This window comes from Pteronotus mesoamericanus, unplaced genomic scaffold (genome assembly GCF_021234165.1).
Source record: "Pteronotus mesoamericanus isolate MK-2021 breed Mesoamerican mustached bat unplaced genomic scaffold, CSHL_Meso_final contig_101, whole genome shotgun sequence".
NCBI lineage: Eukaryota > Metazoa > Chordata > Mammalia > Chiroptera > Mormoopidae > Pteronotus > Pteronotus mesoamericanus.
In genome coordinates, this window is record NW_026555001.1 from 15,911,850 (window position 1) to 15,929,745 (window position 17,896).

At 44.5% G+C, this 17,896-nt stretch overlaps 1 protein-coding gene across 1 annotated transcript in view; it reads right to left on the bottom strand.

Annotated features, from left to right (window-relative positions):
• Nucleotides 1-17,896, bottom strand: part of DRC1 (dynein regulatory complex subunit 1) — a 29,738-nt gene that overhangs the window by 11,169 nt on the left and 673 nt on the right. Inside the window, exons 2-8 of the mRNA XM_054566339.1 lie at nucleotides 16,425-16,512; nucleotides 13,193-13,305; nucleotides 10,415-10,598; nucleotides 9,984-10,121; nucleotides 8,946-9,032; nucleotides 8,018-8,140; nucleotides 636-775 (exon numbers count right to left, since the gene is read on the bottom strand). Coding sequence (XP_054422314.1) covers nucleotides 636-775; nucleotides 8,018-8,140; nucleotides 8,946-9,032; nucleotides 9,984-10,121; nucleotides 10,415-10,598; nucleotides 13,193-13,305; nucleotides 16,425-16,512 — 873 coding nt within the window. The remainder of the gene's footprint in view (nucleotides 1-635; nucleotides 776-8,017; nucleotides 8,141-8,945; nucleotides 9,033-9,983; nucleotides 10,122-10,414; nucleotides 10,599-13,192; nucleotides 13,306-16,424; nucleotides 16,513-17,896) is intronic.

Consider the following 17,896-nt stretch of genomic DNA (forward strand, 5'->3'; position numbering starts at 1 on the left):
GAAAATGTTTCTGAGATTCAGTATCCAATAATAAAAGAAAAGCCACAGTACTTGGCTAAAATGGCATCATTGGTAGCCTACAGGGGGGAGTTTTTCTCCAATTATTGGGTCATAGGTCAAAATATGCATGTTGGAAGAGGCGGGAGGGGGGCAAGTGATAAGCAAAGGAAAATGGCCATAGAGACCAGAGAGAAAAAAGACAGTGTGCTCACAAAGCAGCGGCAGGTCTCCTGGAAGGGTTTTTCAAGGTAAGAAACTGAGTTTGAAGTCAGAGGGAAGAGCCAGGGAAGACAGGGCAAGGTGGGGATGAGCCACTCACGGTTCTGCCTCCCCCGCCTCCTCGCGCCCTGCCAAGCCCCCTTCTCCCACCGCATATCCTCTTCATCAAACATCTGACTTTCTGACCCCTCCCGCTTTGCCTGAGGTCCCCACATTCCGGCTCACTTTGTGCTGTACCCTCGTTTCTAGGAGGAGGTGGGGGAGAGCAAAGCCAGGTGAGTATAGTGTCTTTTCTTAAAAACTCTTTTAATAATAACTTTGACAGTGGATATTCCCACAAAAGAGAAGCGTGCCTGCCCACCCCTGTCTTCAGAGTGAAAGGGCCCAGATGAAAGATGCTGTGAATCTGCGCTTACCGATTGATCTTCCTCTTCTGCTGGGATTTAATCACTGTGCTTTCTTCGTCTCTCTTCTTCAGCACCTGGAAGTTGTAGTGTAACTTTTCTTGGTTTAGCTGATACGTTGCTTTCATTTGCTGAAGTTGTTGCTCGAGAATCTAAAGATTGAAAAAATAATACTAATTGGCCCTGGTAGAATTTGTTACACCTGAAGGTCCCTGATAGTACATTCTGGAGCCATATGGGAGGTAAGTTAAGGACAAGTGTCCCACCTGAATCCTGAGAAGAGCTATCATTAGAGGCAAATTAAAGGGCAGCCAGAAAAGAAACAAATCATTTAGCGGCAAGCTGAAGCTCACATACCTACCACCTAAGGGCGATCTGAGTTGGAGCTTTCAAGTCCAGCTCCCTCTGGTACTGTGCTCCAGGCACTTTTGAGATCGAAGTAGCCCCTCTAGAAATACTGTGAAAGTTAACATTGCCACAAAAGCCTGCGATGTTCCCTCTCCAACCTTCTGGTTGGCAGTGTTAGTGTTTAACAAACTATGTTCGTTTTAAAGGAGGATAGACAGAGCCATCCTTACTTCTGGGGTTTCTGTTATCTATATTCATGCACTCAGCAAATATTTATTGAGTGCCAGATATACAGGGCAGGGTGAAAGTGGGCTTACAGTTGTCCCGATGGAAATGAATACAATAATGAGTAAATAATAATCCAAGGGTAAACTCTGTTTTATTTACTCACAACTGTAAACCTACTCATGCCCCACCCTGTTGGTCAGACACTTAACTGGGTGCTGATGGGAGAGCACTGGTGGACAAGGCGCAGTCCCGCTCTGTCTAGGAGAGCGACAGGTAACAAGCACTGGGGACAGGAAGTAACCAAGGGGCAAGCACAAGGTTTTATGGGGCCAATGAGAGGAGCACTTTCAGGGCCAGGACAGACATCTCTGAAAAGATAGCGTCAGCATGGCTACCTGAGACCCGGAGAAGAGGCAGGAGTCACTCAGGTGGACACCAAGAGGAGAAAGTTCTAGAGAGAGGTGCTTTGGGGAAACCCCAAGCAAGAGATGTCGGAAACGAGGCTGACAGAGCAGCAGGGCCTGACCAAGCTGGAAACTGGGCACTTTACCCTAAAGACAATGGAGGGCCACGGAAGATGTTAGGCAGGAAAGTGGAGTGGCCAGTGCAGACAGTGCAGACAGATCATTCTGAGAGCTGGGAAAAAAGATCAGAGAGGGGCAAAGCTGGAGGCAGACAGGCTGGCCTGGGTCTCCCCTGAGTGGAAACGCAGGAAGGAGGGTGCAATTAAGTGTAATCAGATCTTGATAAAGCAGCCACCTGGGACTGCTCTTTTAAGCTTCCTTCCCATCTGCCTCCAAGAGGCTACAGATCTTTGCCAAGGAATCAGCCCAGGGGAGTGATTACAGGCAGCTATCACTGCCCCCACCCCCGCCCCGCCCGGTGAGTCATCCTCACAGTGAGTAATTGGCCGGAAGGTGTTGCTGAGGAGAATAAAGGCTTCGACGCATTATCAGAGGGTGAGTCATTTCCACCACCGTGGATCCCGTGGAATCCGGTGATTCCCCACATGGTAACCGAAGGATTTAGTCAACGATATCCTATTTAACCTTCCAGGGACTTTATAATCTCCCTGGAGGGACATGGTTTTGAACGTCTCCTTCAGAACAGAAGCCTGCACAATCTATTCTTTAACAGGCAGTCAGTGAAGAACCATATTGGTCACTGGGTTGATAAAAAGCTGTACCTCTCAATTTCTCTACTTGTTTAGTCAAATTTTTATTTACTTTTACTAGTTATATGGTTTTCTTCATAAAAACTTTTTCTGATTGTGAAACTAATATTTGCTCATTGTAGAAAATGCAGAAAGTTCAGTAAGGAAAGAGAAAAAGACATCGGAGAAGGAGGAAGAAAAGCTACCCATAATTCCACTTTCCAAAGTCAGCTCTGTTATCATATTGACGATTCTTTCCAGTGGCCTTTACATAGTTAAGATCAAACTATACCTACAATTTTATATCCTACTTTTCTCCTTTAATATTACAACATAAGAATTTTCCATGTTTGTAGTTTTATTAACATATTTTAATGGGTACATATTTTAATAATGACAATTTATAATATAGGAAGTATGTATGGCATATTCATCATATATAATTTACCATTTCCTTACAGTTGTACCTTTATACTATTTTCATAATTTTCAATATTATAATTCTGAGAACTGTATATAAAACTTTTGTTCTTTGGGTTTTTTTTTAATTTCCCTAAGGTAGATTCTCAGAAGTGAAATTACTAGCTCAAAGGCTCTCAATAAATTGCTTTCCAAAGGGCAACTACAGTTCACACTCCACTGGCCACGTGTGCAAGCGCCGCCCTCCCTCACCAGGCAGCTGCCAGCATTTCCGGGGCAGGCTGCGAGGCCTAAGTGCTGGCTCAGCCTTTGGGCGGGGCGTTTGGGGTGGGGCAGGGAGCTGCACTTGACTCATCCTGAACATGATTAAATTTGATTTCGAAATGTCTAACTTGAGCAGCATCCCCAAGGGGTTACGGAAGGGGCTGACGGTGCAGCCTCCTGTCCAGCGCAATTATCCTGGCTGGTCCCAGCCCAGTAGTTTTCAGCCCTGTACCCCTCTAGGGATGGCCAAGTATCCACTAGGGAAAGAGACTCTGAGCAGCTCTTCCTGCAAGTCGCAATGACTTATGGTCCCATGCTCCAAACGAAACCAGCCTTACTGCGGCTAACACGACCTGGACATAGGGGAGGTCATTGGTCTATGAGGTGGCACAGCACAAAGGCCAACAGAAAATCTCCACGTTGGATTGGTGACAGCCTGAGAGAGTATGAACACTGACAGAGAAGGAGGGTCTCCAGAGCTTTTCTGGATTTGGAAGGACAAGGAGTGGCTGTTCCTGGCTTCCCCCGATCGTTGGGAGCCCTGAGACCCCGAGGCCCTGGGTGTCTCCGCTGAGGGTGTCCCGGGACCTCCTCCTCATGGCTTTGCAGGAAGCCCTTGTGGCTAAGATGGAATTTCCCAAACTTACCTAACCACAGGACAGTTTTTATATTTATAATACAGTGAGAGCATGAGTTATAATGCAAGCTCTATCATGTGAAATGCTATGTAAATTTCATTCTTCAAGGCAAGCTATTACATAACAATAACCGTAAATGGACTCTACTTTTCCTACATAATACATCTTGAAAGGCAAAAATAATTATCATTGGCATCACTTTTTTGGTTAGTTTTGTGGAAGCACCACTAGTAGCTATCTTGCTTAGCTGAAAGAACTTAAATATGCGCTGATTTTCTAGGCAAAAAAGAAAAACAACCTGTCACCTGATTGTTTTAATATATACTGCTTTGCTTGTAGTTGTAAGTGCAGTTGAATATTTATTAGCAATTTTCTTTCCCTTTGCAGACAGGCTTGCCCCTACCCTTTGCCAGAGCATGCTCTTAGAGACTGACGCCTCGGGGCACAGGCAGCGCCCCGGGACACAATCAACACCTGGCGCCTCAAGCCTCACCTTACCACCCTGCCAGACCCCGTGTCAGCCACACCTCCGCCTCAGCTCTGGCCAGATGGCCTCTGGGGGCTCCACATTCATGACGCTAGTTATGAGTTGGTGGTGGTGTTGTCACCGAACTTACAGAACTAATCACAGTCTCGTGCCTCTTGCAGTAGACACTACGGCAGGCGATTACCTGAATTACACTCATTATGTGTTTGCAACGCCTATACTCATCATAATTTTAGTACCGGTGACCCTACTGCTAATTCTCTCAAGTTTTAGTCTCAATATACAGCCATTCTTGATGGTCACACACTGAATATAGTTTTATATTTTAAAATAATGATCGATTTTGTTAAATGTCTCCATTTATTTTTCAGTTATGCAAAGGTATTTTGCAAAGTTATACTTTACGTTCCCAAGACTAATGGCAAAATATCAGGTTTGGTTTTTGTGAATAATTTATAAAGGTTACATTGTAACCAGCTGCGAAGTCCCTCCCTGTTACTGCAGGAGCTGGGACACCTTCCCACCTTCTCCTGGGGCAGTCTGAGCTCCTCCACAGCTGCTCTCACGCCAGGGCCCCACAAAACGAAATTTAAAGCAACCTTTCCCTTTGGCCTTCTCAACTGACTCCAGAGATCCCACCGGCCTCTTCATCACCAATGTCAGTCCTGGGACGGGACCTGGACTCCATCTGGGAGTCACAGTAGACTAACAATTTCAATCTGGCCTGCAAGCTTGCTCTCCCTTTTCTTCATCATGACTCACTCTTCCGCTATTTCTCTCTCTCTCTCTCTCTCTCTCTGTTGCATTGAGAGCAGGGACTGTGCCTTGTTTATCTTTGTGCTTTGCACAATATAAATTCACAGTACTTTGTTAAATAAATAACCCACATTAAATTGTTTTGTGATTAATAGTCTCATTTTAAAGGTAACACCACCAAAAGTTGAACTAAATCATTTTACAAGTTTAAATGAGTACATCAGTCCCTTTAAAAAAAAAAAAATTTACTTCCTGCATCATGAACTAAGTTTTTCTAGCAGTTTTATTTTGGGGTGGCGGGCAGAGGTGGTAAAATCTCTCTGTGTGCATAATGCTTATAGGCTTCTCTTTGCTCATTAATCATGTGACCTTACTGGCAGAAAGCACTTGAAAAGTATACATTCTTTTTTTACTTCTTCTACTTTACCCATCAAACCCAATCTATGTATATTGGACCCTTTATATTTTTTGTAATTTACAAAAATTTCAGTTCTGTATTTCAGAACCGATACAGTGCTACAAATTAGAAAAAGCATATTTGTTGTTGAGTTGCATGCATGCCACATCGGCAATGCTTGGCAAAAATTGTTGCACCTTGACTTTAACGCCCAGTGAAAGTGCAGCTAAGAGGCACTATGATAAAGTCCAATGTAGTAGAATACTGCACACATTGCAGTATGGGAGGTCCCTGACTTGATCACCTTTTCCCAGTTAAAGCGTACAATGCAATACAGCGCACTCCGGGTTTCCTTTCTTACACAGGAACAAGCTGGTTTGCAGAGGGACCGCATGCGCTTCCCCGCTCTGAGCCTCCATCCTCCCGCCTCCCTCATACCCACCCTGTACCGCTAGTCCCTCCCGGCAGGGGAGCCGGGACAGCCAGGCATCCTGGGCTCGCTGCTCTCCGCCCCTCACCTCCAAATCCACGTAATCTCCCATGTCTCAGAATTTTTTTGGATTTGCTCAAGCATTTGAAAATTAGATTAAAAACATGAGGTTCCACTCCTATAACTCAAGAGCAAAAAAATAAGTTACCTGAATAGAAAATGGGCAAAGGACCTGAATAGGCATTTCTCAGTGAAGACATACATATGGCCAACAGCTATGTGAAACCATGTTCGACATCATAATCATGAGGGAAATAAAAATGAAGACTACAATGAGATACCACCTCATACTGGTAGGATGACTATTATCGAAAACCAAAGGACACAAGTCTTGGCAATGATATGGAGAAAAGAGAACCCTCATATGCTGTTGGTAAGAATGCAGACAGGTGCAGCCACTGTGGGAGCAATATGGAGGCTCCTCAAAAAAATTAAAAACAGAATTATCATTTGATCCGGTATCCCCAGTTCTGGCTATGTATCCAAAGGAATTGAAACCTGGATAGTGGAAAGATATCTGCGCTCCCATGTTCCCTGCAGCATTATTCACAGTAGCCAATATGCAGAAACAACCTAAATGTCCAGCAAGGAACTAATGGATAAAGAAATGCGGTGCTACATACAATGGAATATTACTCAGTCTCTAAAGAGAAGGAAATTCTGCTATTTGCAATAACATGGATGGACCTGGAGGATGTTATGCTAAGCGAAATAAGCCAGACACAGAAACACAGACACACATGTGGGATCTAAAATAGTCAAACTCATAAAAGTAGAGACTTGGATTTGCTACCGAGGCTGCCAGGGGTGGGGGCGGGGAGGGGTAATGGGGAGGTGTTGGTCAAAGGGTACAAAGCTTCGGTTACACAGGGTAAGTCTGGAGACTTCCTGTATGACAGAGGGCCTACGATTATCCGTGCCACACTGTATGCTTAAAATTTTGCTAAGAGGGTAGATTTTATATCACGGGCTCTTACCACAAAAGAAAAACAAAGCAACAAAAAAAAGAACACAGAGTTCCCTCATTTCACTGTGGCAAACAGGGTGTAGTCTTGTTGCATAAATTATCACAGAACCAAGATAACTTCAGAAAGCTTAACAATAGGCATTTTCATTAAAAGTGTGATGTATGCAGCCCACACAAGTAGCTCCGCTCTGTTACAGACTCTACTGTTCTTTGTCAGTAATTCTCATTTCCATGACATTAATATGAGAAAGGCCGAGGAAAATTCTCAAGACTGGTAAAAATATTTGTAGTCTAATGGGGTTTTTAATTTAACCTCCTGATATAAAAGGAAAAGAGGAGTGACAACTAAAATTCTACCAAAGGCTATGTGGAAAAACTTTAATTTAACATGCTTTTCTAGATAGAGACTGAAATGAATAGACCAAGCTTGAATATTAAGATGCAACTGTATTACATTTAAATGTAATTGCAGATGTACTTTGATGTTGAAGCACAGAACCCTAGACTTGGGAAGGACTTTAGAAACTAGAAAGTCTAACCTCCTTCCCCCTGTAGAATCCTGCAGCATGAAGCAGACACGGTCATTCAGCCTTTGAATACTCGATGTGATAAAAGACTCCGTGATTTGAGGGATTATCTTTTCTATATTGGATAGTTCTAACTATTAGAAGTCTTTCTAATGGTGAGTCAGAATCTGCTCTACGGTGATGTCCCAACCATCAGTCAGGGGGCTGTTTGGAATAATGGCAAAGATACAGGCGATAGAGCCTTGCAGAACTGGGTGTGAATCCAGGGTATACCATTTACTGGATAAGTAGCCATCTCTCTGAACCTCAGTTTGCTGGCCCAGAAAATGCTGCTAGTGCGGATTAGAGGAGCTGGGCATGAAGGGCCTGGAATATGGCAGACACTCACTGGACGGTGACCGCCCTGCTTTTGGCCCTCTGACACTGCTAACTTGCCCCAGGGACAGTCTCCTTTTACATGGCTAATATGCACAATTCTCTCAACAATTCCTCCAGCGTGTCCTGGTTTCCAGATCCCTTTAGGCATCTTGGCAGTTCTCCCCTAGTTGACTGAAGAAAGCATCCCTCCACGGGTACCTGGTCCTTCAGATATGGCCATTTAAAAGAAAGCAGGCCATCAATAACTCTTTGTTGAATGGACCAGCTCCAGAATATTATCGGTGGAGGATGAACCATGCACAGCTGCTCTCCGTCAGCGCGGGCTCGGGGACAAGCCGTACCTGTATATCCTGCTCCAGCTTGATCTTAACCGTGTTGTACTCTTCAAAATCCCATATCCTCTGCTTGCTCAGCTGCTTCTCGTAGTCCTCCGCTTTCTTGAGGCGGTTCGTAAGATACTCCAGCTGAAGGCACAGGAAGACGGGGGACGTCAGGCCCTGTCCCTGTCCCGTCTCACTCCTTCAGGTGGCCTGACCTGGGTGACACAGGAAACGGTCTGAAAACGTCATGACTCTCAAGGGAGTCTGTCAGCCCTAAGAAGCCTCTGTGTCCCAAGGCTTTGCATTGTTTAACAGGGTCTTTGCTCCAGAAAGTCCAAGGGGAACGCTCCGTTGGGACACTAAGCAAAGGGGATGTAAAGTCCAGCACAGGCAATAGAGTCAGGAAGCTTATATGGGGCTGGGGGCACTAGACTTGCTGGGGTGATCACTTCGTAAGTTATAGACATGTCTAATCATTATGTTGGACCCCTGAAACTAATAACATTGTATGTCAACTGTAATTGAAACATAAATGAAAAAAAAAAATTAAGCACAGACCCTGCAGTCAGATATTTGTATTTCAAAAAAAAAAAAAAATCCCTTGAGTCTTGGTTGTTCTTTCTTTGTTCTTTATGTCTCTGAAATAAAGGGATAACCCCACACCCTTTTAAATATCTTACAGCACTTTCTCGGGCCACGAGTGCCTGTAGCTGCGGTGGGTGCCCAGGAAACAAAGAAGGTGGCAGGCCCATGGAAGCCACAGTGAGCTGCGCAGGTGGCCCTCACCGCGACTGGGTGGCTGCCGTCTGCAGGGCCTCCTGATGAACTGCGCAGAGCAGCTCTGAACGTCTGCCAGGGCAACCCCCACCCCTCCCCCAAGACACAAAAAAAGGGCTCAGTCACAGACTCCACGATCAATCACTCTCGCCACACACACCCCACCCCCCACCTCTTTGACGTTGTGAGCCTGCAGCGCCCGCTCCCATTTCTTCTTATTGCTGGTCAGGAGCTCCTGCCGCTCCACCTCGAACGCTTTCTATGAGCAAGAAGGAAAAGGGCTCTTGTGTCTGTTTGATTAGTCAGGTCCCGCAGCATCAAAGGACCCAAAGCTAACAGCCCAGGGCCATGTCACCAACCACACCACGTCAAATCCAAAGGAAGACCTGCCAAGTAACCAAACGGCTGTGGAAGGAGCTGCCTGGAAATCAGTGTTGTGGAGTGCAGACTTCTCACAAGGTTATAGAGGAAACACGCCCCCTGTCCTGTGGCTCAGTCAGTACCCACGGCCGGCCGGGAGCTGGAGGAAAGCCAATGCCCTTGGCGGCAGTCACAGGGCAAACCCTGGCATGCAATTCAGCCACGGCGAGGCTCGGTGCATTGACTGGTGTGGGTGAGGCGCCCATGAAGCTAAGGCGGCACGGAGCTCACGAGGGGCAGGCCTGCCATGCAAAGGAGTCCATAATAACCCAAGAGAGAGGTGCCCCTCCTCCTGGCTCTCTTTCACTTTGGAAAGATCTAAGTCTCAATTTCAATTTGATATTTCATTCAGATTCAAAGTACTGCTTCCTGAATCTTGCTCTGCGGTCCCCTTTCCCATCCCCCATCCCTGACTAGCATAAATAAATCAGATAAATGGTGGGTATGCAGCACTAATCTCCCTCTTCCACCCCTCTTACTCTTATCCAGTTTTATTTTCTTTCAAAGCACCTGTCAGATTGTATATTCAGCAATTTATCTGTGTTGTCTCCACTAGAATGCAGGCTTCATCGAGGACTCTGTTTTGCTCATGGCTGTACCCGCAGTCTCCAGGTACAATGCCTGGCCATAGTAGGCACTTGATGAATATTTTTTGAATGAATAAATAAACTAATGAAACCCCAGAGTGGAGACAGAAAGCCGAGGACCAACACATGTGGGACCCTCCTTAGGTGGTTAGGACCGACCCAGCCCACCTCCCAGGCCCAAAGCAGGTCTTTCAGACCGTTACCTCGATGTGATTGAGCTCCTCACGGAAGCTTTTCATGACACTCTTCACTTGTTCCTCCATCCTCTCCAGCAGCAGGCAGATGTCATCTGACTGTTTCTTCAAATCCTTCACATACTGGTCATCTTTGATTTTTAACTCCTAGAAAAGAGCGTGTCGAAGGTTGGTCACACACTGAGACAGGAGCACCCACCACCCAGACCCGTCATGAGCATCTGTGACCGCTAGGAATTACATGGCGCAAGGAGGAGGCGGCTTCAGGAGCGTGGGAGAAGGCCCAGGAGAAAGCGCGGGCCGTGGCCGGGAGGCACAGCATTCTGGGGCCTGAAGGAAGGCCTCCGCAGTTTTCCATTCAGGAAAGCAGACCAATCACCCACTTAAAGCCCCCAGCCAGATCCCACCTGGCTGGGGTTGAACGACCCCCGGCCTCTTGCCTGCTGTAACTCGTTGATAAGCTTGTTCTTATCTTCTATCAGCCCAGCACAGTGCTCCTGCTGGGCGTTGAGCATTTCCCACAGTTCCTGGGGAATTCTCTTCTGTTTGCCCTCTTCCCACTTGGCAGTGATTTCATCAAATTTGTCCTGGCTGGTCTTGACTTCGTTCTCCAGTTTTTCAAGCCTGCATATACAAACGTGCGGTCCACACCAGCTCAGTTCCGATGCTGCCTTCCAGCGGAGCAGGCAGGTCCCCGGAGTCTGTCTTACAGGGCCCGGGTACCAAGCGCTGCCACCGCATACACCACCCAAAACCACACCAGACTCCGAGAAATCTTCTTTCAGTTTAATGCTTGACTATAAAGTAACTGAGGGCAAACAAACAAAGTGGCACATAACATACAGGTCAACAGTAAAGCTACACACAACACACACACAAATCGAGAGTCCATTGGTCACATGCTCCTGAGTAAGATGGTGACACACAATAGTTAAATACTTGGTCACTGGAGTTACATAGCTCATGTTCAAGTTCTGACTTTGCTACTAACTGATTCTCAACTTTAGACAAGTTGTTGGGTTGGCCAAAAAGCTCATTTACTTTTTTTTCCGTACAATGGCTCTAGTGTGCTTAGTTGTCTTTAACTTCATGCAAAACAATTTTGTTAGATTGTATTGTGACAACTGTCATATCAGTGTGCATTTAAAAAAAATCAAAATTCATGAATTTTTGTGCAGCCATTTTAATATCAAAGACAGAAGAAGATACGAAACATTTTTGGTGTATTATGCTTTATTATTTCAAGAAATGTGAAAATGCAACTGAAATGCAAAAAAAAGATTTGTGCAGTGTATGGAGAAGGAGCTGTGACTGATCGAATGTGTCAAAGGTGGTTTGCAAAGTTTCTTGGTACTATTACCATTTTGGCCAATAATTATTTACCGTAGGGCTGTCTTAATGTACTGGAAGATGTTAAGCAGCACCCCTGGCCTCTACCCACTAGAAGCCAATAGCAGGAGACAGGTGACATACTGAAAATATCCAAATCAATCAAGTTACTGGTGAAAATGAAAAATGTGTCCTATATTTTACGGAAAAAACTAACCGGACTTTTTGGCCAACCCATCCTCACGAGCCCCACTTTTCTCACCCATGAAGTGGAGAGCATGAAAGCACCTGCTGTCACATGGCTGTCATCGGGGTTAAATGAGGTGCTGCTCAGCACTATAGTCACTTAACAAATGCTCTTCTTATGGTTAACTATCATTATCAACAGGACCTCAAGAGTCTGGCCATCCCTGGCCCACGGTATCAGCAAATGTCCATGGTAATGTACAGAGAGGGAAACTCCGCCATTAGCAATAGAAAATATGGGTAGTGTTTTAAGAAATTCCAAAGAAACTATGAGATGGAGAATACCAAAGGCAGGTCTGGATTGAGGGGCCACAGGTCTGAGGACAGAGGTAGGGCATACTCCTGAGATGCTGTCCTGACTCTAACAGACAACACTTCCATGAGACTGTCTCCAAACAAGCATGCAAACCCCCTTAAGGACAGCAATCGCAACTTAGTCATCTTGTGATCCCCTTTCCTTCGCTCCTTCCAAGCTAGGCCACATAGTGCCTATTATATTTCAACTGAATTTCTTCCTCAAAAAATGAGAAACAGCCATGAGGTCACCTTTCTAAAATCCACATTTGTCTTGTAACTCCAGCCTTAAAGCCTTCCGTTTGTCCTCAGCAGCAGCGGGACAAAGCCCGGCTCCTTGGCCTGGCACTCCGGGCCTGTCTCAGGCTGCCTGCTGGGGACCAGGCTGTTTAGTTCCTGGTAGAGCCCACGCTCATCAGTAGGAAGTTTCTAGAATAAAGTTGCCAATTATATACTAATGAAGGTGGTAAAGTTGCCGATAGGGGAGCTACTTACATTTAACAACTAAAAATATTGTTGATAAACTTGTACTGTGTACGTATATGCTAAGATGGACTACAATGGTCAAGACGGTTGCTCTTCTGATTGAACTGTAGCCTGTTGGGCAACCTGAGGCTGGGGTCGGAGCTGCGGGCCTGCCAGGGGCTTCCGTGATCCCTCTGACCCTCTGCGCTTCCAACGTGGAGTCTTTCCTGTTCTTTAATACCTGCTACATTGTACATAACACTGAGATGTTTACCGGTCTGGACATTCTCATTAACTTGAACCCAGGACAACCGAACTGACCTTCTTAGCCTCACCTCTTTTCATCCCCCACCCCCCTGCCCACATGTCCTTCCCTATCGTGCAGTTTCCAGCCCTATCATGTGATCTGTGCATTTGCACAAGCCGTTCCCTCTGCCTAAAATGCCCACTCCTCAAATTCCTATCCATCCTTCACAGCCCAACTCAAATGTCACTTTGCCTGGAGAGTTTCCTCTATAATCTCTCCAGAGAGAATTAAGACCTCCTCATATACGTTTCCACAACTCTTTACATATAACCTTCATTTTAACACAAGTCGCAGCTGGATGCTTCCATGTCTATCCTGACAAGACTGGGAACATCAAGGCCAGAGGCCTTGTTCACTCCTTGTTGTATCCACACAGCTTGGCGCATTATTTGGAACGTGATACTTATGAAAGGGAGGGAAGGAAAGAAGGAGGAAGGGAGAATTTGTAAGGGGGCAAGAAGGAGATTTTACTAGACTAAGTTTGACAAAGCCACTTTCCAATGACTGGAGAGAACTTAGGGACGCACAGAGGAGATACCTGCACAGCCACCAGGCTTCAGAGCAGGGGGCCCCTCACCTCTGACGCTTTATCTCCTCTTCTTCAGCTCTCCTGTGGGTCTCTCTGATATCCGTAGCCACCTGGATATTTGTCACCAATTCAGTGCCACAGAGCAGCAGTTTAGCCAATTTCTGAGAACAAAGAATTTACAATGTTAGAACACTTTAGAATGAGTTTATATATTTCTAAAATGTATAAACTGTTTATAAGGAATTATGACTTTAAAAAAATTTATAAAGTTAGAAACACTTGGCACAACCCCTGGTAATTCTTCTATCCACCCAAGCATGAATCAAAAGCTATCTTAAGACTTTTCTTTTTTTGTTTTTCTTCTTTTGTTTCTCTCTTTTTTTAAGGATTTTATTTAGTTATTTTCAGAGAGGCTGAAAGAGAGGAAGAGAGGTAGAGAAGCATCAATGTCTGAGAGAAACATCGATGGGTTGCCTCTCACACACCCCAGCCGGGGACTGGTATGTGCCCTGATTGGGAATCAAACTGGCAACATTTTGGTTTGCAGGCTAGTGCTCAATCCACTGAGCCACACCAGCCTGGGTTTCTTTCCTTTTTTAAATTCTCTCTCTCTCTCTTTTTACCTTAAGACTTTTAAGAATAGCCCCTATGTAGCAGCCCATTTCCATCAGGACATTTGTGTTACGTTGTTATAGCCTACAATTTAATAACACTCCGCAATTCCGGACGGACTTTAGCTTCTTCTCAGAGCAGGGTCCAGCCAGCCAGTGAGCTGGCATGCACTCTAGGCGCGTGCTTCCCCCAGGAGACCTCCAAGTGGCTGACACTGCCAGGACCCTTTCTAAGACTCTCAGCTGGGGAGGTGAGGCAGACAGTTACAGTTGTCCCTTCATATCCATTTTCCCCTCTTCGTCTAGTAATCGAACACTCAAATTTTAGCTGAGTATTTGCTCTCCCAAAACAGATACATCCCCCAAACTCCCTTGCAGCTAGAGTGGGCTGATCGATGGCACATAAGCAGAGCAGGTATGTGTCACTTCTGAATTGTGCCTTGAAGGGAAAACGTGTACCTTCTGTGGACTCCCCATCCCCCTTCTCCCAGGCTGGAATGTGGTGCTAAAGCACAACATGAGGGGGGATAGATTATTGACCAAAATGTAAACAGTGGAACAGCTTTATTCTTCCAGTAAAAGAAACGTGGAAGAGTATCTTCATAAAGTTGGAAGAGATGAAGGTTACACAGGTAAAAAAAGAATTACCCCTAAAAATGATTGGTAAGGTGCACAGCCAGGGCAGGAGACCCAGCTGCTCAGGGCTTAGGGCAGAGCTGGTTATTAATATCTCGACCCTAAGGAAGGTAGCACTTTCTGTGTACGTTTCTTCTTGATGCCAAGGCATTTCAGACTTCCGTCCTAAGTGATAGGAACCTTGAAAAGCTGCTAACGACAACAATATTACCCTTTGGTTTTACATTACACTCAAAGAGCGCTCAGGATAATGTGCATATCAGTATTTTCAAGAACATGTATTAACTATAACAGTATTTTCAAGATTATATATAAATTCTTTTTATCCTACACAGAAGTGCTCAGAGATCACTGACCCCATTAAATGAAGAAACCTAGAGACCTGGCAGGGTAGCTAAGTTGGTTAGAGTATCATTCTGATAGACCAAGGTTGTAGGTTCAATCCCTGGTCAGGGCACATACAAGAATCAACCAATGAATGCATAAATAAGTGAAGCAGCAAATCTCTCTCTCTCTCTCCCCACACACACACACACACACACACACACACACACACACGTGGGTATATAATATATAATATTATATATAATATATTCTACATAATCTCTCTATATAAAAGAATATTATATACAGAGGGAGGATTATATATAGTCTAGAGAGAGAGAAAGGATATATATATATATATATATCCCGTCCTCTTCCTCTCTCAAATCAAGAAAGAAAGAAAGAAACAAGCTTTTGTACAAAGAGTTGACGTGACTCCTATACGTCACAATAAGCACCAGATGCGGACCGAGAAACCACAGCAGCTCAATATTCTTTCCATTACAGTAAAATATTTGTCCTTGACAGAGTACAGTATAGGTTATTCAATTATCTTGCTATATATTTATTCTCTATAATAATATGTCCGTAGCTTGAAAATTTCTCCACCCAGTATTTATACTTTACTTTCTGCCAGATGAGTTCTTTCTCCTACCCACTTTTATAAATCCCCCCTATTTTTCTAAGACCCAGCTCAAATCACACTTCCTCTGCATGACCTTCCCTGATCAAGCCCACTTAGTGAGCAATTTTTTGTATCTCCGTTCCTGCAGTATCGCTGTCTACACACTTCATTTTGCAAGTAACTAAATGCAGCCCTTTGCTAGGTCTGGCTCACTGTTTTGAATGGGCATTTTTATTCCTCCAGTGCCTCTTGTCCCAAGTCTTTTATTAAATATCCCAGGAGCCATGTCATTGTCATGGGAGAGCAATGGATGGTTTTCTTTTTAGTGTTTGTTGAGTACAACCTACTACTCCACAGGGACTCAGAGAGGCTCTCCTTCTCATAGAGCTCACAATTTCATTGGGGACACTGCATGCCCACACAGTCATACAAGGCAGAAAACTATCCAAAATAAAATGAATTCTATAGACAAGAAGTGGTCAATGTGTGTAAAGGAGCTCAGCCTGGGACGTGGAGGAACTCATGCGAGGGTTGGGACATAGAAGGTCTTAAAGTACAGGAAGGTAACCTGAAGACGGGGGGGAGGGGGGGAGAAAAAAAGAGAGGAGGGAAGAAGAGGAGAGGAGAGAAGCTTGGCATTCCAGAAAGTCAAAGGCACTGAGCAGAAAGAACAAAGCCATTGGAGGTGAGCAAGTGAATCAGCTTGGCCAAAGTGGAAGGCCCAAATTAAGTAGCGATGGGAGAGAAGATTAGAAAGTTAAGGTGGGAACAGGTTCAAAAATGTCTTGAATGTCAGGCTACATTATTTGGACTGTATCCTATGAATAGTGAATGTCATTAAAAGTGTTTGAGCAAAGGAAAGACAGCATCAGTACAGGAGACTATAATATGAAAGCCCATTCCTACAGAGCTCCCAAAATAGGGAAGACTCAAATTCACTTCTGCCTAGAGACAGGAAACAGAATCTCTATTGAGATTTCATCTCTACTGAGTTTCTCGTAGTCTAAATACAAAAACCGTGGCATCACACCCAGCTCTCCAGTCTCCCCGGACCGTCCAGGCCCACTTGCTACTCAGTTCATACCAGTCTGCTTTCTTCCTTCTGTTTATAGCTCTTGCTTTGATCTTCCTCACTCTCCTTCTTCCCATCTAAATATTCTCCAAGCACTTCCCTGTGATGGCAAAGAATAGAGAAACTGAAGTTATTTCTAGTTATTTCTGAAATTCTATATTTAAAGTTTCCATGGGACTTCATACCATATACAAAAATACACTCTATATGATTAAAAATCTAAATATTAAAATAAACACAATCATAAAACACTAGAAATAGAGGAAAGAGAATAAGACCAAAGTTAAAGAAAAAGTTGAAAGATTTTACTTCCTAAAATTTTTTAATTTTATCCTTAAAAGTCAAGACATAAACTGGTAAAAAAAAAAATTGACAAAATTTTGCTCTCTATTAAATAGAAAAGCCTCCTTCAAATCAATACCCCCCAAAAGACAAAACACCAAATAAAAAAAATTTGGAAAGAATGTGAACACGCAATTCATAGGAGAAATACAAATGGCAAATAGACATTGGAAAATATGTTCCACTTCTCATATAGCCAGGGAAATGAAACTGAAAACTCTGTGATGTATCATTACTCTCGTATTAGACTAGAAAAGATTTTAAAGGTTGACAGTAATGCATACTCACACTCACAAGGCAATGTTAATTCTCCTGATCATTGTCAAAATATAGTCTGAATAGATCACGACCACCTGTATGTCCCACAGAACATCATATTTATCCTTCACATCAGGGTTGGCAAACTGGCTGGAGGGACAATGTGACCCACTTATTTTGTATGGCTCACAAGTGAAGAATAATTTCTACATTTTTACAATTTTTTTTTTTAAAGATGAGGGTGAAGAGACAGAGGACAGAGGACTTTTAGGGCAGAGAAACCACTCCGCACATGTGGTGCGTACATGTCATTATATGGTTGTCAAAATCCACAGAATATCAAGAGTTAACCACAATGTAAACTATGGACTTTGGCTGACAAGAATGAGTCAATGAGGTTCATCAGTCAATGAGGTAACACCTGTACCACTCTGGTGGGGGATGTTGACAATGGGAGAGTTTATGCATGTGCAGAGGCAGGAGGTACAAAATGTATGGGGAAACGCCATACTTTCCACTTGATTTTTCTGCAAACCTAACACTGCTCCAAAAGAAATGGAAGTTCTTTAATTTATGGAAAAAAGATCAAAATATGAAGAAAGTTTTGTGATACAAACATGACATGAAATTCACATCTCAGTGTCCATAACTAAAGTTTTGGTGGAACACAGACGCACCGCTTAGGCCCTTGCGTCCAGTGGCCAGCAGACAAGAAGGGAAGCCACCGTCTTGCGGGGGCAGCTGACCCTAGCCTGCAGGACGTGGCACAACGCTGTTGCACAGCGAGGGCGTTCAGTAATTCCGGGAGTCACGCAGGTGCCCCCGGGTGGCCCTTGATGACAGTCCATTGTGTCTGTGAATGGCCAGGTGCAGCCACCCCGAAA